The following is a 22,897-nucleotide window of genomic DNA, read 5'->3' as shown; positions in this document are numbered from 1 at the left end:
TTTTCACTAGACCCATTTATGAATATTTGTTTTTTTAATTAATAACCCTCAGGCTGGGTCTGATAATGATGAAAGCAACTCTTATCTGAGTATCTGTTATGAGATCGGGAGGCAGGCACCATGCCAAGCACTTCATAGGCACTATTTTAACTGATTCTCCTAACAACCTGATAGGGCAACCACCATTATCTCATTGTTTGAAATGAGGAAACAAAATGTGAGGCTGGAAGCGTTAAATGACTCATCCAGCATCCAAACCAGACTTCTCTGACTTTCTCCTTCAGAGCCCGTGTTCTTGACTGCTAAATTTTCCACCTTCCAATGAGAGGCTGTAAAAAGAAAAAAAAACAAAAGAGGGGTAAAACGAATGGTAAAAATAATCCTGAGAGAGAAGTTCTAAAGATGCAAAAGATGAAGATAAGCATCTTCTCGTCACTGAAAAGTATTTTCGTAACTGTATTTCAAACTGATGGACCTGAGATTTGACACAGTTGTGATGTTAAATATTCTCTTTTTGGGGGGAAGTGGGGATAATATCTTAACTATGCCCAGCATGTGGAGAAAATGCAAAATAAAAAGACTAATTCTAAGTCTTTGCGTAAGAATCCCTAATGAAAGGGTATGGAGTATAGAGAACAGGGCACTGCCTATGTATGTAACGGTGGTAAGAGCAGGAGCACACAAGTCACACTCCTTGGGTTCAAATCCCGGTTCTACCACTTATTTTCTGAGTGACCTTTGATAAATTATTTGACCTCTCTGAGCTTTAGTTTCCTCATTTGTGTAAATAGAGGTGTAACAGAAGAACCAACCCGACTTCATATTCGATCTGTTCCTTTAGCTCTAACCCTGTGCTCTGCTTCCAGGGCTTAGTCATGCTGGTTCTGCACCTTTTGTAAAATAATGTTGCCTCTAGCCTGAAATACACAGGATAGCCCATTCTCAAGGCTCTAACTTTAAGGGTATAACACTTTTCCACTCATATAGAGATTTAAAAAAAAAAGTTGCAGAACAGAGAATAACATTTGCCTGGTTGGAGGCTTACAGGAACATCGTGACCTGACCTACATGGACAGCTGCCAGAACAAAGGATTCTGACACCAAGAAGTTTGCAACAATCAACCACACCTCCCACCACCGCCCTTTTAAAAGGAGCCTGAATTCTGACTTGGGGAAGATGGCTCGCCGGGGCATTATTCTGCCATCTTCTCAGTCAGCTGGCTCTCCAAATAAAGTCGGTATTCTTTGCCCCAACACCTCTTCTCCCGATTTACTGGCCCATCATGTAGAAAGGAGAACGAGTTTGGACTTCGTGACAGACGCAGTTAACAGTACTTACCTGCTAAGAAGAGTTAATAAAATGGATTATGTAAATAAAGCACTCAAGATACTGGGAATAAAATGAAAGGGAAACCAAATGAAATGCAGCAATGCTTTTACCTGCAGTATAATTAATTACACTGGCCACAAATCTTGTTTCCATTAAAAAAATATCACAACACTGGGCCCTCTAGGGTTCCAGTCTTAGTGTGTAGAAAGGATAATTTTTGGTCCCATATACTTACCATCATTTACAAGAGTTCCTGTCATGCCTGGGTTTAAAAGAACACTTCCTGGTTTGTCAGGGTTGGGTTGGGGGTAGTTATTTTCATGTAACTGTTCTTCCGTTAGAAGGTAGTCTTTAAGATGTCTGTAGAGAATAATTCCTGTGAGCACTGAAAAAGAAAGAAGAAAAAGAAAAAGCTGTTCAATAAAATTTAAATCACATTTTTTTTCTTTTTTAAGTAGTGGTAAGGTTTAGAGTCTACCAGCCCTTTTAGATACAAAATGCTAGGATTCTGATTAACATTAAGTAAGGCCATAGCCTAAAAGAATCCAAGGCTTCATATCCTTCAACAGCAATAAAGACAAATCAATATTATTCCCTGGACCACTCAATGTCCTACGCTTTGGGTGAGAGAACGTAAAGTCAGAATTATATCAGTAATGGCTGGTGTATATTAAGCATGCCAGAAACTTTACATTGATCCAGAAAGGCAAGCAGACTGACCTCATTTTAACAGATGAGGAAAAGGAGGCTCAGAAAAGTAAGGATACATAACCAAAGTCACACAGCACAAGTGACACACAAACCCAGGCCTTCTGGGGTCCCTAATCCTGCTTAACAATTCTTATTACTCACTCAGACAAGAATAGTACAAACGCTTCCAAGCAGGAAACAATGGGAACAGGATGACTCTCACAAGGGCAAAATAGCTCAAGTTCAAGAATCGCTTTCCAACGTCAGTAACCCAGTCCCAGACACCCTCACTCTAATGAACTCTCAAGAAAGCTTCTCTAATTTATGATGAAAAACTCTAGCAGGGTTTGCCAGACACTCCTTGACAAACCCTTTTGTAAGAGGAAAAATTCTTTCTAATGAGAAGTATGAGGAGACTCTAAAAGCATCTCCATTGTTTCAACTCTTTGTGTATGTGGGTTCCTTTTTCTTTTAAACATTTTTTTATTGAGTTAGTCATTTTACAATGTTGTGTCAAATTCCAGCGTAGAGCACAATTTTTCAGTTACACATGAACATATATTCACTGTCACATTTTTTTTCGCTGTGAGCTACACGAGATCTTGTCTATATTTCCCTGTGCTATACAGTATAACCTTATCTATTCTACATTTTGAAATCCCAGTCTGTCCCTTCCCACCCTCAACTCTTATATATGAGGCTTTTTTTTTTTAAACGAGAGAAGCACAACCATCTGGTTTTATTCAAAATACAACCAAATTCAAGTAACTCCTTTTCTTTTCCATCTTTTTTGTTGTCAGTTCAGACTTTGAAGCTGTTTCAAGATCCACTAAACCAGAATCTGCATTTTGAACAAGGTTTCTAGGTGATCCCAATGCACATAAAGTCTAGAAGTTTGAGCAGCACTCCTCTTGCTGACTAGATTTATGTTAACTACCAAAAATAAAAGTTGAGAATTCAACCCAAATATTGCTTATATAAAAGTCCATTTTCTCATCTCCAACTTTGACTAGTTTTTAAAAAGGACATCACATTTGCACAGTATACAGCTTTGCCTTCACAAACACAATCGTTTAATAGCTGTGTTCTACCAAATTTACTTCCCCTTTGAGGTTACAATCACAAGGGCCTCGGGTGGGGGAGGGAGCAGCTCAGCAGTGGAGCGCATGCTCAGCAAGCACGGGGCCCTGGGTTCAATCCACAGCACCTCCATTAAGAAAGAAAGAAACCTAATTACCTCCCCTAAAAAAGAAAAAAACAAAAACAAGAAAACAAAGAAGGGCCTGTCAAGATTACAGGACACTCACCATTTTCCTTTTCATTCGTTTTCAATCCAGTTGTCTTGTCGTCACTGCTTCCAGACACGTCTAAAACATACAAGAGTTTTTCTGGGATGATGAATTATTTTTGTTTACTACATAAAAACATAAAAGACATACAAAGGTCTAAAGCATAGTAAAATATTTATTTTTATTTTAAAACTACCACCCAACCTGTGAGGCCAACCATATTCATAACCAATTCCACGTTGGGAAAAAGTTAAATCTACTGAACTACTAAAAAAAGGTCAGGATCTTGTATTTGCTAAAACTAATACGTTCTGACTGGATAGCACGTGCCTCAACTTGAGTCATTGAGCTTTATATCATCGTTTACCACAACTAACAGTTTGCAAATCACTTCTGTTTTCATATGTACTTAGACTTCATGTTCTATTTCTTTGTGTTATATTTAATATGTGAAAGAGGGGAAAGCTAGAAAACCATGAAAATACTAATCTAAGAGATCTCGTATATTCTAATACATGTATTTCAGTCTACTTAACGCGTTGCATGTACACAAATGCCATAAAGAATCACAGGTGGACAGTTTTTATGTTCTTGAGAATGGAACAGCCTCTCAAAGCAAGACACAAAACCCAGAAACAAAAAAGAAAAGACTGATTACATTTTGAAAATAACTTCTGTATTATTAAAAAAAAAAACTTTATAAATAAGGTTGAAGCACAAGTGACAAATGGAAGAAAATGTCTGCAGCATATTAAAAGGGGATATGGAAAAGCCTATCCCAAATGAAAAGCCAATTAACAAGGGAGGCAGACAAGGAATTTAAAAAGAAGGGGAAAAAAATCTTCAACAAAAAATACTAAAATCCCTAAAGCAGGATAAATGATGAAGTTTAGCAAGATGTGAAGAAAAGCACTTACGCTCCGATGTTATCAGTGGGGCATGTAAGTGAGCAAACCCTTTCTGGGGCAGTTAACAATATTTACCAGTTTTAAATATGCAGACCCCTTCTGCTAGCTTCTCTGTGCACAGCAATGTGCGCTGAAGGTACATAAGCTCGGGTCTGAGGAAGTGCGACACGAGCTCACACATGTTTATCACAGAATTTACACTTGAGAAAACTGAGCAATCTGCATACTCAGGCATGTTTCGTTCATCTGCAGTACAGGTTCCACACAACGGAGTATCTATAGTATAGGTTTTGTACAACAGAGTAGCCTGTGATCACTTAAAAGTATGACACAGATCTAGATACGAACCTAGATTCCAGATTAACTGACTGAAGACCTTATTAAGGGAAAAAAGTTAGACACACTGTATATAAAACGACTGTACTCATTTTATACATCTCTGTACCACGTAAGGAAGGGTCTATATAAGAGATGTGGAAGAGAGTTGTCTTTGACTTTTTTTAAAATGTTTTTCTGTATTATTTGAATTCATGCCAGGTGTTCTCAATGGGGGTGGTACTGCCCTTAGAAGCAAAACTGGCTCTTTAGGAATGAGAAAATCTTCAATATTACAATGGTACCTGGCTCTCCATAACTCAGCCTTACCTGACAAAATATTACCCCTCAGTACTTAATTTTACTGCGGTGAGGGAAGTGAAAAACAGTCTCTAAAAAGATATCTTAGGGGGGCAATTTTTTTTTTAAGTTGAGAAATACTATTCCACACGCAGGCAAGTTACTTTTACAATCAGAAATCAAATTTAAATGCATCAGTGATAACCTCTCTCCATGAAGTTACCTTTATCCGTCCAATTTCAAGTCTCATTTGTTATTTTCAACCAAAAAATGCCACCTGCACGTTCTAATCAAGAGATTATTTAAAACACACATTTCATTAACCATCTAAAAATGACCCTGCTGATGAAGAAAACACATTCGGTGTCAGGAATTAATCACAAGGTTTTTCTCTTATCATTTGATTAATTGAAAAGAAATTACCTTGGTCTCTCAGCTTCTTAAGAGTATTAATTGCTATGTTCATATACATATTCTGACTGCCACAGAGTTCATAAATGGCCTTTTCTTCTATTTTAGCCTAGATCATAAAGTGAATAATTATTCATTTTAATTAAATTCATTTAATTAAATGAAAATATTAAATCCAAAGTCTATGAACAATAAATGTGACTTGCAACCTAATGGATAAATACGGTAAAATATTTATCTAACTCAAGGGATGGGGGCAATGGTGCCACAAATAAAAAGCAATCTATTTTATATTTTGTGTTTATGCTTTCTGAGAAGGAAAGAAAAAAAAAAAAGGAAAATGAATCCCAGGAATCTAACCCGAGAACCAGACACTTCTTTACAAACTAGACCACTGTTGTTTGTGGAAAGTGCAGGATGCAAAGCCTCCACCAATCCTCCAACGTCATGAACTCATGGATTCTCAAGGCAAGGCCCTAGAGTTATCAGAGGCACACACTACTGTTCTCGTTTAAAAGGTGAGGAAACTAAGGCCCAAACTGACTAAATAATTTGCTTAAGATCACACAGCAAAGGAAAGACACGATCCTCTTCTCATTATCTTTCTTCTATAAGTTACTTTCCTAAACCTATTGAGTGATTCCTATTTTTATACCAAAACTCATTAAGATAGGTCAGTAAAAAGGGATAACATGAGAGAACTAAGTAAAGAGTAATCAATTGTGCATTATATTAACAATTTATTGTGCATCTAGTGCGTACAAGTTTGGCATAGGCTCGTTAAATGTTTTCACATTTAATCTTCACTGTGATTCTGGGAGGATGGGTGACATCACCAACAGTTTGTATGAGGGAACGAAGGCTCAAGTCAGGATCCTGCTTACTGCTGCAGAGCCGGTGACTGGTTCCAGGGGCGCCTGAGGGCCTAACCCAAGGCTCCTCTCACTACGCTAGACCACCCGAGAGAGAGCGCCCCAGGGGCGTGGCACAGAGCACATAAGCCAGGACAGAGATGCTGAAAAAGACACAGCTGGAAGAAAAAGTGTAACATTTCTCTGTAAGAGTCTCCTTTTTTGTTTGCTTTTGCTTTGCCATTATTCTTTAATTAACACAGAATCCTAAGGAGACAGACTTCCAGAATGGCAGGACAAGAACCTTCTCAACTGTCCCACAAGAATAATAAAAAAACAAAACAAAACTGGCAAAACAACTAAAACCAACCATTTCAAAACTCTGAAAATTAGTCAAAGCCATTGAACAAACTGAAAATTGTCTAAGAGAAACTAGTGAACCTCAGTAAAATGGCAGGGTCTGTACCATTTTAGATTGAAGCTATTCCCATCCCCCTTTCTGCCCAGCTTAGTGGCACAATGGCCATTAAAAAAAAAAAAAAAACCTGGCAGCTGATAGCCAAGAGAAAGAACAGACCTCTTTAAGAGTTACATTAAGAGCATCATCCCCCAAGCGGTCAATATTTTGCCCAAACAAGCAGCTCCCTGGGAAATCTCTCTTCCTAGGGTGCAGTGGGCATTTGATTTGACTCAGAGCTCAGCTCATGAGAGAAAAAAATACCCGTCCCCAGAGCACTATCAAAACAGCGCCTGGGTGGCATCACGGCGGCCACCGAGGGCTGTGATCTCAGCTGGTAAACAAGAGCCGGCCAGGAATTTAAAAGGAAATCTTGGGGAGCTATATGATCATAACCAACTCTGAAAAGCTCTAACATTCTTGGGGGATAAAAGGTGGCCCAAGAAGGATCTGGGAGAAGAGAAGACCCCTAGTGGCTGACCTTGAAATCCTCACAAACAGGAAGCAAAAGCTAAGGCTGTCTTACAAACTGCAACCAGTTTGAAGGCGTGCCTTCTCACATAGATCCCCTTGTGGGAAGGGAGGGAAAGGGTGGAAGACACATGGACAAGACATTTAAGAAACTTTTCTAACCAGCCACTGGCTGACCACTAAATTATACTGACACAGGGTGAATCCTATGAAGTCAGCGCCATAAAATAGAAAATAAAAGCAAGGATTAAAAATAAAAAACAAAACGCCACCAGAGAATTTAGTGGCCATATACAGGAAGCAACAGAGTCCACAGAATTAGTTCAGGAAAGTCAGTCAAGAGGTAAGTAGCAACAAGAAAAACAACAAAAACCTAGCAACAAAACAGCACATATCTGACACTAGAGTTATGACAACATATTATCTAACTGTACAGTTTAACAAAAAGTCATAAGACATGTAAAGAAACAGGGAAGTATACCACACACAGGAAAAACGGCAGCCAAGAAAAAGTATTCCTGAGAAAGCCCAGATTTGGGACTTCATAGAAACAGACTTTTTTTTTTTTTAATCCAGTGCCTTACAAAGGCCTCTTAGTCCCTTTATTCTGCATTGCTGTTGGATTATATCAATTATTTATTCCTTTGGTGATGGAGAGAAGAATGGTGATATACTCATCACAGAAGTACAAGGGGAAAAAAACCCAGTAAACACAAAATGAAGGAATTTCTGACGATTCAAATGGAAGAGAATTCACTGTTTTCTCAATGTAACACCAAGAAAGAGAACAAAATAGATGAGCCTGGCTCAATGAGATGTGGATCTATTCAGCAGAAAAGCATAGACACAGACTTTAAATCAGCTATTGTCAGTATGTTTAAAAAATTAATGGAAAGTTGTCTAAAGAATAAAGAAAAGTATCAAAATGATGTTACATCAAATAGATAATATCAATAAGGATAAATTATAAAAACAGAAAAAAATTTAGAAGTTCTGGAGTTAAGAAGTACAGAAGTTGCATGAACAATTTACTGTAGGGCTCACCCACAGATATGAGCTAGCAGAAGTAAGAAGAAATGATAGTGAACTTGAAGATAGAGTAATAGTGGTTATTCAGTGTGTGAGAAGAAGAAAGGACAAAGAAAAATGAACAGAGCCTCGGACACTTGTGGGACACCATTAAACATACCAGCATATGCATAATGTGAGTTCCACAGGAAAAGAAGGAAGAGAAAGGAACAGAAAAAACATTGCAGAAATAATTGCCAAAACCTCCCACATACTATGTAAACCATTGATCCACACATCCAAGAAGCTCAACAAACCCCAAGGGGAGTTGATTCACAGAGAGCCACACCTAGACATGTCATAGTCAAACTGATGAAAGACAAAGACAGAATCTTGAAAGGAGTCACAGAAAAATGATGTAACAGACAAAGGATCCTTAATAAGGTGAAAAGTCGATTCTTCATCAGAAACCATGGAAACAGTAGAAAGACATCCCAAAGTTTTGTAAGAAAAAGACTGTTAACCAAGAATTTTATATCCAGCTAACCTCTTCTTTAAAATGAAGGAGAAATTAAGACATCCCCAGATAAACACTGAGGGAATTTGTCACTAGTTTATCTATCCTGCAAGAAATGCTAAAGGGATTCCCTTCAGTCTGAAAAGGATACTAGATGGTTATTTGAATCCACATGAAGAAATAAAGAATACTGGTAAATGTCACTTCTTAAGGAAATATACAAGAGAATAATTTTTTTGTTTATAATCCATTTCTTCTCCTATTTTAAGAGACAATAGCATAAAACAAGAATTATAAAACTGAATTATGGGTTTATAATATATAAAGATGTAATTTATGTGATAGTAATGGTATAAAAGAGGGCACAGAAAGGGAGGTACACTGGAGCAAATTTTTTTTGTATACTATTGAAATTAAGGTTGTTTTAGAAGGAACCCTACTTCAGGATGACACCTGCACCCCAATGTTCATAGCAGCACTATTTACAATAGCCAAGACATGGACACAGCCTAAATGTTCATCAACAGGTGGCTGGATAAAGAAGATGTGGTATATTTATACAGTAGAATACTACTCAGCCATAAAAACCGACAACATAACGCCATTTGCAGCAACATGGATGCTCCTGGAGAATGTCATTCTAAGTGCAGTCAGTCAGAAAGAGAAAGAAAAATACCATATGAGATCGCTCATATGTGGAATCTAAAAAACAAACAAAAACAAAGCGTAAATACAGGACAGAAATAGACTCACAGACAGAGAATACAGACTTGTGGTTGCCAGGGGGGCGGAGGGTGGGAAGGGATAGACTGGGATTTCAAAATTGTAGAATAGATAAACAAGATTATACTGTATAGGACAGGGAAATATACACAAAACGTTATGGTAGCTCACAGAGAAAAAAATGTGACAATGAGTGTGTATATGTCCATGTATGACTGAAAAATTGTGCTGAACACTGGAATTTGACACAACATTGTAAAATGATTATAAATCAATTAAAAATGTTAAAAAAAAGAAATTAAGGTTGTTTTAATTTGAACTAGATTCTTATAAATTAAAATGGTAACTGTAATTCCAGGGCAAATAGTAAGAAAAGTATTCAAAAAATACTGTCAGAAGAATGACATGGGCACTTAAGTGATGTACCAGAAAATATTTAACACAAAAGAAAGCAGTGATTGCAGAGGAAATACAAAGACACAAGATGTAAAGATCACATAGCAAAATGGATAATGTAAATCCTATTTTATTAGTTATTGCTCACTGCATTAAATGTAAATGAATTTAACACTCCATTTACATTTGGAAGAATACAGAAAAATATGATCTAACTGTAGGCTGTCCTCAAGACACACATGGAATTCAAGGATCAAATCGGATGAAAGTAAAAGGAAGAAAACAGACACTGTACAAGCACTCACTAAAAGACAGCTGGAGCGGCTACACTAATATCAGACAGAACTGTATTTTTTTATTTTTTTTAAAAATTTATTGGAGGTTCTGGGGAATTGAACCCACAACCTCATGCATGCTAAGCATACACTCTACCACTGAGCTATACCCTCCCCCACAAAACCATCTTTAAAACAAAAGGTGTTACTAGAGACAAAGACAGACATTTTATAATGATGAGAGGGTCAATCCATCGGGAAGACTTAATGATTATAAACAAATACGCATCTTGTATCAGAGCACCAAAATACACAAAGCAAAAAACCGACAGAACTGGGGAAACAGCACTTCAATCGGAAACTTCAATAGCATACTGTCAGTAATGGATACAAGTCAGGAGATCAAAAAGAAAATGGAATACTTCAAACTAGGAAGCAGCTATACCTGATACCCATCCATGAACATGCCACACAGTGAGAGCAGAACACATACACTTCTCAAGTACACATGGATGTTTTCTAGAACAGATCCTATGTTAAGTCATAAAACAATCTCAATAAATTTAAAAGGACTGAAGTCACAAAAAAAGTATGTTCTCTGACCACAAAAGTATTAAATTAGCAATCAGTAACAGGATATTTGGGAAGTGCACGATTACGAGGAAATTAAATTACACATTGCTAAATAACCAACAGGTCAAAGAAATAAAAGGTATACTAAAAATTCTTTGAGATTAATTAAAATGAAACCACAACATAACAGAACTTGAAGGATGCACCTAAAGCAGTGCTTAGAGTAACATTAGTATTGTAAACGGCTATATTAAAAAGATCTCAAGTCAGTAATTTTAACGTCCACCTTAAGAAACTAAACTTTTAATAGGAAACTAAACCCAAAGAAAGCAAAAGGAATAAAATAATAAATACAAGAATGGAAATAAGTGAAATAGAACATTAAAAAATAGAGATCATCAACCAAACTGAAAGTTGATTCTTGGAAAAGATCAACCAGATTGACAAAACTTTACCTAGGCTGACCAAGAAAAAAGAGAGGACTCAAATTATTAAAATCAATAATGAGAGAAGACATCACAGAACTTAAAGAAATAAAAAGAATTATAAAGGAACACTATCATCAACCAAATACCAATAAATTAGGAAATATAGATGAAACTGATAAAGGACATGTACAAAAAACCCACCGAAGAAAAACTGAAAGCTTTCCCCCCAAAGTGAGCAACAAAATAAACATGCTCCCTCATCTCACTTCTACTCCATCTTGTATTGGAAGTTTGTGCCTAGAGAAATCAGGCAGGAAGATGAAATAAAAGGTACTCAGATTGGAAAGGAAGAAGCAAAACTACCTCTACTCACAGATGGTATCATGTTGTATAAAGAAAATCCCAAGGAACTGGCTAAAAATTATTAGAACTAGTAAACAAATTTAGCAAGTTTGCAAGTTACAAGGTCAAAAATCAACTGTATTTTTTACACACTTGTAATAAATAATTTGAAAATAAAATTATAAAACACTTTCACTTATAAGAAACAAAGTAAATTAGTGGTTTCCTAGGGCTGGGAGGTAAGGAGGAGTGTGGGAGTGACTGACAAAGGATACAGGGCATGCTGGGGGTGATGGCAATGTTAGCTTCTATCTCAAACACTTCTAGCAACTGGCAGCTCACTGTTTTGTGAATCTGCTGTTTTATGGACAGCGTATCAGTTACAAAGGTCTTTTTCATATTGGCCTGACATCTGCCTCTGCTGCATCCACCCACAGTCTTTTTTTTTTTTCCCCACAGTCTTTTTTTAATAACTCTCAGAGCATCTGAATTAGCCTCAATCAGAGGAAAGGCAGCACAAAGCCCGAATCTAGTGCTCAGACATGTGTTTGTCTAACCGTGTTGTAAACAGAGATTTTAAAATAAAAATTATTGAAAGATTGGAAATTCAAGTCCAAAATGTATGAATTTCTAAACTCCAATAATCAGATGGAGCTGAGAAGTATCCGCCCCTCCTTCAGATGGGACTTGCTCTGTCTAGTACCCCACAGCCCTCCCCACTCCACACCACATTGTGAAGATACGCATGGGGTGGGAGCTCGAGCTGTTGCCACTGATTCCAAACGTTTCAGTTTGGAAAACAGGTTTTGAGTAGACACTGCAAACACAGGTGCTGCCAAGAGACCAGGCCTGGCTTACAAATGAGCATAGTGGGCCATGTATGCAGTACGGAGTGGTGGAGGCCACGGCTCACTAGACAGTATACAAAGGGGGGAGACACTGATCAGATTGATATACTACTGGCCTTGGTATGAAATCATGAGACTGACAATTGCATCACTAAGAGTAACCGAAGTACGACCAAAAACGTCATCTAACAAGGAGGGAAAAACCAGTCCCAGAGCCTGGTTTCAAAAGAGCAGTAGAGAGAAATTGAATAAAGCTGTTTGCTAATTGTGCCCCATGAGTGTTTTATTCAATGTAATACTAAATGTGTGTGTGTGTGTTTTCAGATAAATTACATGCTTCAGTACTGACCCTGTTAAGAGCCTCAGCCTCTGTCTCAAACTCTCAAACACTTCTCAAAGAAGGTTGACACAGCGTTGTCTCACTTCACCAGGGACTCTGCACGAGGACTCAGGGGCTCCCAAAGCCTGCATCCTATGAGCCACCTTGTATTTCAACATCTTGTTAAATATAAAATTATCAAAATTAGAGAAAAGAACACATGAGCCTTCTAATTAACATTCTACTGTGTGCATGAAAGCAGTCAAACTATCTTTGGTAAATTTTATATCAAAATTAATTTCAAGTTTCTAATTCATTAGAAGTAGGATACATGAGATACATAATGATCTACACACATAAGGGACAAAGGTCGCCTATATGTCCACGATTATGGCTGAGCTGATGGCTCATCTCATCACACTACTATTTCCACATCCAGGTTCTTAGAGCTGGGATGTGGTCCTCTGATCCGTGTACAGGAAGGTTAGTAGTTTACCATTCTTTGTTTGTGTTCTTTCTTTTGTTGTTTGGAGGTACTGGGGAGTGAACCCAGGACCTTGTGCATGCTAAGCACACACCCTACCACTCAGCTATCCCCGCCCCATGGTAGTTTACCGTTCTTAAAACAAATATATGTCCCAATGCCTTTCAGTTACCATTTCATCAAGAAAAACGCTTAGACTTAAATTTATGATGGATCTGTGCATATTCACTATTATAACGACCCCAGCAAGAAACAAGTTTAGATTCCTTTTGAAGGACTTAAAAAGACTGAGAATTCTAGGATGAGTTCATCTACCTCACTTTTTAGGGAGGGAGGAAGCCTTAAAACTGACATGCAGTTTTCTGTTAAAGTATACTTGATTAAAAAAAATCAGTGACACAAGTGGAGAAAAATGACACAGAGGTGAGGTGGTACTGCTGTGTGATGCACAGGCCGTATTTTCTAAAGGTCTGTCCGTCTGTCTCATACACTTACACATATACACCCTCACCAGATGTGGCTTGAAAGGCATATTCCAATGTAACATTTCCCTCTGAAAGAATTTGAGGAGGCTTAGGTTAATCACAGCACAGATTTTTTTTAGGTCTGAAAAAAATGCCTAATATTTCCAAGGACAGGAGACACAAAGTAACTGAAAGTGACACACAAGCACAAGTCCCAGGATAAAATGAAAACAACTACATCTAACAGTGGCCAGACAGGTTGAAATTTCTCTGCAATAGGTCTGGCATTTATCTGAATTAGGCATCTCTGGAGAGAAGAATACAGCCAAACTCCAAGAGGCGCAACATGTATGCAGAATATGATGACTATTAGAAATAAAATCCTGGTTCTCAGACTTAGTTTGTCATACCTTTACAGGAAAAGCAGCAACACTCTTCACAGGAATGTGGGATCTGTTTGGCTTTGCAGTTGGATTTTCCTTTAAAAGAACTACATCCACGTGAAGGCTGTTTGATGCACGTGAACTTTCTAAGAAGTTTCAATGAACAAGAGAAGAAGGAAAAGGTAAATGTGAATGTCAGTAGCCTCATATGATTTGAATTTATTTCAATCAATTAAAATTTCACAACACTTCGTTTACAGGCTTGATATGTATATTTTTTCTCCTTGAAGAAAACAAAACGCAAACACAAAAGGATCCCAATAACCAACTCCAGGACATCCAAGAAAAACAAATTTAAATAATTTATAAAGAAATTTGCTCCATGTAAGAATGTATGCAAAATACTTACCATTTATTGTCTAGCATATAGAGATAACCATAATATAAATGATTTAAATACCAGGCTAATCATATCCTTTCATGTAAAGCTTTACCTGATTGACTAAACTATAACCAGGACTAAATGGACTTCATAGAAAAAATTTTTTAAAATAAGGTAAAATCACATTTATTAAATAAGTGACTAAAAAAAGATTTTCTCATACCCTCTGAGGCTTTCCTTTGGGTCTGAGAGGCTGGACACGCATTTTTCTTCTGTTCTGAAGTGACAGCCACAAAAGCCTGCCCGCCCTTAACAGCAGCCTTCATCTGCACGGCCTGCTGCTGGGCCTGGAGGAGTCCGGCGTGACTGATTAGTGGTGGGACTGGTCCCCTGTGTGGGCTAATGGTCTCTTTATTGATTAGAGCCTACAAAGCATCAACACAAAATAATGAAAAATCATTTAAAAACTGATCCGATTGATAATTCTACTTCCCTTTTTCACAAAGGCTCTTTGGAACTGACTACACTTATAATACTACATGTGACCCCAAAACATATATACTTGGAGTATTCCCAGAAATAAACTGAAATAATAAAACTGAACAACTATGGAAGCATATAATTTTACAAAATTTTCTTGAAATAAGGGAAGAAGTTCAAACTCCTATGAGAAATGACACTTTCTGATGCAAGTAAAAGTGTTACTAAGACATATCCTAGTAAAGTTACTGGAATTCCAAGTTAAGGAAAGACTCCTGGAGGTAAGCAGGCAGAAGTGCCAGGCTACCCACACAGGGAGAAACAGCGGGCTGGCACCAGACTTCTCCAAGGCAACGTTTGTTACAAGAGAACGGAACATATAAAAGTTTAGCTTCACTAGTAACCAAAGAAATGCAACATAAAACAAGGAAATAAAACTTCACTCAGATTTACAGGTTTAAAAAATTGTCATACCCATTTTTTGTAAGGGTTAGTGGGAAGGGAACCCTGAAACACCGTGGGACTGTCAGCTGTCACAACCCTTCTAGAAGGCAAGATGGCAACATACTTTTAAAATCTTAAGAATCTATCTTCTTTTGTCCAGTTACTTCCATCTGTGAGAATTTATTTTAAGGAAAAAAAATTGCTGATGAAACCAACAATTATTTAAATCTAAGAATCTGGGGCGGTAGTGGGGAGTTATATAGCACAATAAAATAAAATCGCTAGATAACACAGCATTTGCAATTAAAGGGAAACCAAGTTAGCCTCCAAAAAAAAACGTCCTTCACAAGAAAGAGAAGGAGAGAGAAACTAGTTTAGTGAACATAACATGTGATTCTGGGATAGGCAGGCTTCAATTATCTTCTCCATTTCAGATACAAAAAATGAAACTCAGAGAAATTAATTTGCCCAAGGGCATTCCACTATTCCGTGAAGAACCAGAATTTAGGCTCTCATTTGGGAATTGAAAGCATAAACTCTTTATGTCACACAGAAGACTCTGATGTCAGTGTGCACCAAGTACAAACAACACAGAGACTAGAGTAGAGGAATAAAGTTTGTGTTAACCAGCACTTGTTAACACAATAGTTAAAAGAATACTCTTTGCTGTAGTGTTTGTTCAGCTTCTCTTCATGTGATAAAAGAACTTCAGTATTTATGGTTATCAATTTACAAGTGGTTCAAATTACTTTGAAAAACTACAGTCAATTCTCCTTATTCACGGTAGTGAAGTTGTACAGAGTCCTGTAAACAATGAATTAGCGAATACTGAACCATGGCTCCCAGGTGCAGGTGAGTATCTGGCTGCAACGGTTTCATTGACCAGTCTAACCTTGCTTTACGTGTGTTTCCGTTTAAAGCTACTTCATTGAGTATATACGGCTGATTCATTAACACTGAATTTGTGGCCAACAGCACTGTAAAACTCCTGCCTGAGCGATGCTGTTTACCACACATATTTTCTCTGTAAGGCACATCTCAGCCTTCCTGCTCCAAGGAACACAGACAGCACTGTACTCTGGGACCATCAACAACAAAACACACAAAAATGCAGAAAACATGTCACTAAACAGACTAGACAAGGACACTGGTTAACAATACAAGAGCTGAGCATGAAGGCAGTGCTGCCTTACTCAGCTTGGCAGGGGAAGTGCACGTTCAAGCAATTCAAATTGTTTTTGCCACCGTGCATGTACACAGAGGACCACAAAAGCGTAAGTCTTGATTTTAAAGTTACAAATTAATTTTACTCTATAGGCAAATTCACAATATAGAATCTTCAAAAAATGAGGACATATTAATTTATGGTTAAAAGATTACACAATAACACTATACCCGCTTTTAATGAAAAGTTTGTTAGATAATGCCGGGTGGGGAAATGGATCTGGAAAATGCTGACAAGTAGGCAATCAATTTGCTACCTGCCCACTTGTGCCCCCTAGTGGATAATGAGATAACAAGTACTAGAATAAAGCTCGGAATGACAAGGTATGTCATTTATAAAGTGCTGAGAGAGAAACAGAATGACTCACATCAAACTTGGCAGCGTGTACAATCCTCTTTTTCAGTCGAGAAATGTTTTGGTAATACAACATATCTAATTCCACTTGCTCTCCTGAAGCCTAGTGGGGAAAAGATAAGAATTATCCAGTTTCAACCTAGTAAAAGCAAATTTATCATGTTTCCTGAGGAGCCACAGGAATCCAAGCTACAAAACACTGGGCAACTTATTGAGAAATAATTCACAAGAAATAATTTAATTTGGGTAACTTGACATGATAGAATCCCGTAAAAGATTCTTCTGATTTGGGAAATCAACTCTAAGTTACTATACGTAACACCATGGCCTCTGGAAACTGCCAAGCCTGCAAGATATTATGGCTGGCCAATTATCAAAGTTTTTGCCTTGACCTTCTAATACATTATTGATCATAAGAATTAGAAATATATATTACAGATATCATACATATTCTATAAAGTTCAGAATATAGAAAAGATGTATTTAAGGGAAATTCCTTTAGATTGAGGAAAAGAAGGATTAAAAACAAAACTGACAAACCTGCTTAAGCAGTCTCTCCCTTACGAACTTTGCTATTTGTGAACTCATGGAAAATTCGAAGACATTTCTTCATAGTGTCATCAGAATCGGAGGCAGTGTCATCTTCACTATGCTCCCTATCAAAATCAAATTTAGCTAGTTTGCCATCTTCAAAAGTAGTGACGTCTTGACTATGGTCTTGTGTTCTCAGAACTCTGTCTTTCCTGCAGTCATCAGAATGAGAGAACTGGTGTTGGCTTGGTTAATGTTGCCATTCAGTTTCTTCCTTTTGAGTATCATAAATTGTTTTTACATGTCTTCTACTCTTTGGATAACTTTCATTATGGCTTTCTCTCTGTATTTCTTTGTCACTGAGAGGTCCACAAGACACACTTTCTTCTGAAATACAGACATAGTTTTTCTCACCACCAAAGCTTCCTGTCTTGGAACTGCGTTTTTTAATACCGCACAAGTTTACATGATTTTTAACATCTAGTGAGGTTTTCATAAGCAATTTCGGTGGTTCTAATTTGTTACTGTCATGTCTCTTTGTGGTTAGTTGGGTTTTATTTTTTCCTCTTCTATGTCACTAATTTGAAGATTTTGCTCCTCCGGGGGCACTACCTGTGTCCTTTCATCCATATTCTGTTATTTAAAGCCTCTACACGGTTTAGATTTCTTAGAAGTAGGACTGCTTGGAGGTACATCTATGACAAGGTCATCTTCATCAGAAGAATTAAAATAAATCTTCAAGATTATTGGTGAAACATAAGGTCTTTGGCTTTCCAGGGACCTGTGGCCATTTCCACCCACAGATTTTTTCAAATGGCAGAAGTGTTGTGTGTCAGTCTCACCCTGCCTTGCTTGAGATGCCCCAAGCAGCTCTGTGGAGTAATTGAGCAAGGGGTCATATTCAAGGTCAGTTGCTGGACATCTGTGGTCCATCACATACTTTCTAGGCTGACTCTCTTGGTTCTTCGATAGTTCACTCCACCTTTCTCTGGGGAGCAGGGTATTTTCAGGAAAATCTTGTCTCACATTTGTGTCACTCAAGGAGGCCACAGGGTTTTGTGACAGCTCTCTGAGGGCTAAAGTAACTTGGAGAGCCTCTTCTGCTTTTCTTCAACCTCAGCCTTAACAGATTCGATTTCTTTGTTGATTCTTTCCAATTCTTCCATAGTTGTGCCTAAGGTTGTTAATGGAAGATGAGTTTATCTTTTAACATCATTTAGATGAAATGTAGACTCCAGAATATCCTGGACAAGGAGTTTCCTATCACAAGGATGTTAACTTTTCCAAACCTAGCCTTAAACACAAGGGACTGTGGTCAGTTCTTGGAAGGAGTATGAGAAGTCAAGAACTGTCACTGATTCACTCTTTCAAATGTCTAGCTCATTCCCATGACTGACTCAAGTACACCCGTGCCTTCTTATTACTAGAGTGACTATACCTCTGTGGGACAGGCCAGGTTTATACATATTTATTAAACTACATCAAATGTGACTCAATTTGGATATCCATTATGCACCTTATTTAGTTAGCAACCAGTGACAATTTGGTAACAGTTCAGATAGCTGAAAGCCACTTTCACAGAACTGTATGTGGTCATACACCACCCTCCCAACACGTCTCCTCTGTCATAAGAAAAAGTCATGTAAAGCACCAGTCTTTCCTTAATGTAATGATTCTCAGCATTCTCATTAAGGTCCTTGTTGTTGTACAGAATGCCTCAAACACAAAATTAAGCAAAACACACCCTTCCACCAACAACCATTTAAAAAATCACCAAACAAAACTCCAGAGCAGCTGCAGCCACTCCCGAGGAAACCCAGGAGAGTCCCGGGAAAGGTTTGCGGTAATGGCTATTCACAACACCTGGCAGCTCCTTCCTGATTTTTTACTAAGGAAATCACAAACCCTTCCCTCTTTCCAAGATGCACTTCCCTATGTCAGTTATGAGATAATTTACACACTTCTCCCTTCTCCCAAACAAGAGATTTCAGACATGAGATGTGGTCCAAACTATGCTTTCTAAAACTCTTTAATTTATTCTAGATAAGCTACATGTTTTAATAACACACATGCTTCCTCTTTACACAATGAGCTTCCCTCCTGGCTCAAGAACCTTCAATTTACCATTTTCTATTAAGAAATTAACTCTACTGAAACCCCAAACAACGTGTGTGACAACGGTGCATGGCACAACTGGATCTAATTTCTCTTTAAATAAACTTGGAAAGGGAAGTAAAGTCTTGGAAAGGGAAGTAAAGTCTGGATAAACTGCTAGAACTGCATTTTGGCATAAGCTGGGTTTAATTTGGTTGCCGTGACTCAGGAACGGCTGTTCAAGCAGTGCTTCGGGGTGCTACTGAATAAAAGATACTGTCCCTCCATGTCACAAGTTTAAAATAATTTTTTTTGCAACATTAGAAGCTAGATATGAAGGGCAAATTTTGAAGTTTGAGACACACAATCTTCGCTCTGACTAGAGGTGTTAGAAAAAAGCTCCTTCTGATTTGTACATACTCCTTGCCCCACCTGGGGTCCCACCCCGCCCACCGCCTTTCACCACAGCACAGGAAACTCCTCAGAATAATTCCACGCTGGAGACGGGTAACAGGGAGTGAGGATAAAACCACATAGAGCACCTTACAAACAGCAAACCTGTGCAGGCCTCTCCGAGGTCCGGTGCTCCCGGGCGCTGGCTGGCTGGCGGGCGGGCGGGCGGGCGGGCGTGCGTGCGCCGGGGCTTACGTACCAGCCCGCTGCGTGCTCCTCGCCCCGCCTCCCTGGTCACGTGACCGTGGCCCCGCCCCCCCCGCAGCGCCCCGCCCTCCACCTGGAGCAGGGCAGCGTGCTGAGCTTTGGGTTCCTGCCCTTGAGATGGCCCACACCTGTGAACCATGTTCCACTACATCACTGGATCGCCACTCTCCCCGGTTTCAGGAATTGTGTGACCACCCCAAAGTCTCTCCAGAAACGCCCCCAAACTGTACCACCATAGCACCCTCACTGTTTGGTATTATCTCGAACCATACACGGGAGGGACGAAGTACAAGGGACTAAGGACTAGCACTTAAGGCTCCTGATCCTGGGTGTGCGATGCTGGGAAGGTTTACTACCAGGGACTCTAACAACTTGATTTCTTGTTTGAAGGCAAGTGCTTTTCTCTTGCCCAAAACAACCACTCTATAGGAATTGCCCTTACGTAGCTAAGGTGGGGGTAAAATAGCCCTTTTTGAGGGCTGGGGAAGAGGCAGATTATGGACATCGGAGAAAGGAAACGAAAGGGTGTTTGGAACCGGGGAGAGACTGGTTAAAAAGGAACTGGTTTTATTATGTTCTTTCAGAGGAAATAGATCAGCCGTCCAGACAATCTGTTTAGGAAATCCAGGCTGAGCGATGGCATGGAGGGTCAGCAGGGAACAAATGATGAGACACTCCCCCTCCCAACACACATACACACCAGCCTTAGCTGTATGACTGTCTCCTCACTTTTAGACTAGGGTAGGGGGAGAAGAAAGTGGACATCGGTAAGGACTACATGACATTCTTCAATACCTTGAGTGCAGTTTACAATGGTATTTACAACAGCACCTGCAAGTTATGCCAAATGGGGATGAGAAACCAATTTTTGAAAATGCAGTTAATGTCATCTCTTTTGACCATTTTAGCCATAGTAACGCTATATTGATTGGCTTTCTCACTCTTCAGCACTTTACTACTGAAGACAAGTTACAGGATTCAAAAGTAACTCTTACACCTTTTTCTAATCAAGAAACTTCGTGGTCCCTCTAAAGGGTGGGTGGAGGAAAAAAGAAGGAACTTGGTAGCCAACCCCTCCCCAAGCCCACCTAACATGTTTCCCACGAGCCCTTTCTCACCCATGGATTCAACATGGCTCCTCTGCACCTGGGGCACCTCCAAGCGGCTGCGACCACCTGCCTCACTCAGTTCCCACCGCATTTCCCGGTGCCTGAACTGGCAGTACAAACGCGGACACTGACCCCCGGGGCTGTCAAAAGGGCGTGTGCAAAATGGCAAAAATAACCCGCGGAAGGGAGCATGGGCTCCTGCTCAAGGCCACCCCCTCTGGGTCCCAAGCTGTGCACAAGAACCATCAGCAGGACCAGGTCAAGGGGAACGCCCAGCCGGGATACCGCACCTCCCGCCAGCGTACTGCCTTATATAGTCCGTCGCTACTCAAGGGCGGCGCTCTGTAGCTTTCCAACCAATGGGGAGGCTGGGGCTGGCGTCGGGGCAGAGAATGAGGAGGGAATGACGCTGAGAACAGTATGGTAGGGCCGTGGCTGGTGAGTGTAAAACGTATGTCTGTTCTCCGTGGGGAAGAAGGTTCACAGAGACCTATGCTACAGGCAGGGAAAACAGTTTCTCAAGAGCGGAAAGAACCCTAGGTTAAGGAACCGCTTGCCTTCTGGATGTCTACTTTGCGCCTCCGCAACATATCTCAAATTTTGTCAGGTGGGCTTGGGAAGGAGTTGGCTACCAACTGTTCCTACTTTTTTCCTCCACCCACTCTTGAGAGGGACTACAAAGTTTCTTGATTGGAAAAAGGTGTTAAGAGCTACTTTTGAACCCTGTAACTTGTCACCAGTAGTAAAGTACCGCAGAGTGAGAAAGTCACGACTTGAACCTTCATGGATTTTGGAGAGAATCTCAGTTTTGAAGCACATCTTAGCTTTGCCCCTCTGTAGCAGGCGATCTTAAGCATGGCATCTGACTTAACCAAGTTTTCATTTCTTGAACTGTAAAATAAACTTACCTTTCATAGAATAGTAGAATTCAACGTGATACAATATGCCCAAATGCCTAGCAGAAAGTAGGTGAGAATTTCGGAGGACAACGAAACCTGCCCTAAGTTCTTCCTCTCCACAAATCTACAAAGGACCTGATGCATGTCCCTAAAATCCTTCCAGTTGAAACTGATTCCTAACAGGGAAACAGTATCCCTATTCCATTGGTCTTCTTTGTAAACTAAAATACTCCTAGGGTAGATAGCCTCATAAATCACTAAGTAACTTGAATCAGTCTTTGAGATGCTTTGCTTTTCTTCCAGTAGAGCATGCTGAGCTTGGGTGCTTGGGGGAGGAGAGAAGGAAGGGTCCTTCAGCTCTGAAAGACTCAGGGTCCGTGAATCCCACTCTAGGAAATTACATCTTGGGATCCTTTCTTCCTTTCTCTTCTTTTGGAACACCATGTTATCTCAAATGGTTATGGATACTTTAGAAATGGGGAATTTTTTTTATATATAATTCCTATTGTTTGTCCTCTGAGAGCAGCCCTGATGACTCTGAAACAATTCAGGAATGCTAGGAGTCTCTGGTACCAGTTTCTTCCCTTGATATGGCACAACTGTTTCGCCAGTAGAACATGAACAGGTGTGTTCTTTTTGCTTTGATGGTGGGGAGGGGTGTTGTTAGTGGTGATTACCCTGAAAGTCCTAAAAATGCCCCAGGTAAGGTAAATATCTAACTTCTTATCTTAAAATGAACCAGACTAGAGTGAATACTTTCCATAAGTCACTTTCCAGGATCATTTTCACCTGGTGCACAGTTTTTCCATACTTTAAATTATTTCCCTGTATTTTTTCCATGAAATAATATTTATAGCTGAGGGAATTTTATTGAATATATCCTCCTTCTAAGCCACCAGAAAATTTGAAGGTCTCAGCACAGTTTCCAAATCATAAC

The 22,897-nt window shown here is 39.3% G+C and overlaps 1 protein-coding gene across 1 annotated transcript; it reads right to left on the bottom strand.

The window, feature by feature from the left end:
• Nucleotides 1-125: 125 nt before the first annotated feature.
• On the bottom strand, nucleotides 126-22,888 carry LOC102512716. Its single transcript, XM_014563641.2, has 9 exons — nucleotides 21,970-22,888; nucleotides 17,208-18,372; nucleotides 16,681-16,770; nucleotides 14,388-14,589; nucleotides 13,810-13,928; nucleotides 5,256-5,352; nucleotides 3,328-3,387; nucleotides 1,566-1,715; nucleotides 126-329 (listed from the first exon to the last, which is right to left on the bottom strand). Exons 2-9 carry the CDS (start codon nucleotides 17,253-17,255, stop codon nucleotides 160-162), a joined length of 936 nt encoding a protein of 311 aa, XP_014419127.2. The 5' UTR covers nucleotides 17,256-18,372; nucleotides 21,970-22,888; the 3' UTR covers nucleotides 126-159.
• Between the last annotated feature and the right edge of the window lie 9 nt (nucleotides 22,889-22,897).

Source organism: Camelus ferus, chromosome 4, assembly GCF_009834535.1.
Source record: "Camelus ferus isolate YT-003-E chromosome 4, BCGSAC_Cfer_1.0, whole genome shotgun sequence".
In the NCBI taxonomy this organism is placed as follows: Eukaryota; Metazoa; Chordata; class Mammalia; order Artiodactyla; family Camelidae; genus Camelus; species Camelus ferus.
The sequence above is the reverse complement of the archived record's forward strand: the minus strand, read 5'-3'. Positions and strand labels throughout refer to the sequence as shown.

Excerpts from the sequence above, each read along its gene's own strand:
- LOC102512716 (XM_014563641.2), bottom strand. The coding sequence starts at position 17,255 with ATGAGTTCACAAATAGCAAAGTTCGTAAGGGAGAGACTGCTTAAGCAG. Across the intron at positions 14,590-16,680 it reads TACACGCTGCCAAGTTTGAT|GCTCTAATCAATAAAGAGAC; the intron begins GTGAGTCATTCT and ends GATGCTTTGTAG. Across the intron at positions 5,353-13,809 it reads TTGCTGCTTTTCCTGTAAAG|GCTAAAATAGAAGAAAAGGC; the intron begins GTATGACAAACT and ends TTTATGATCTAG.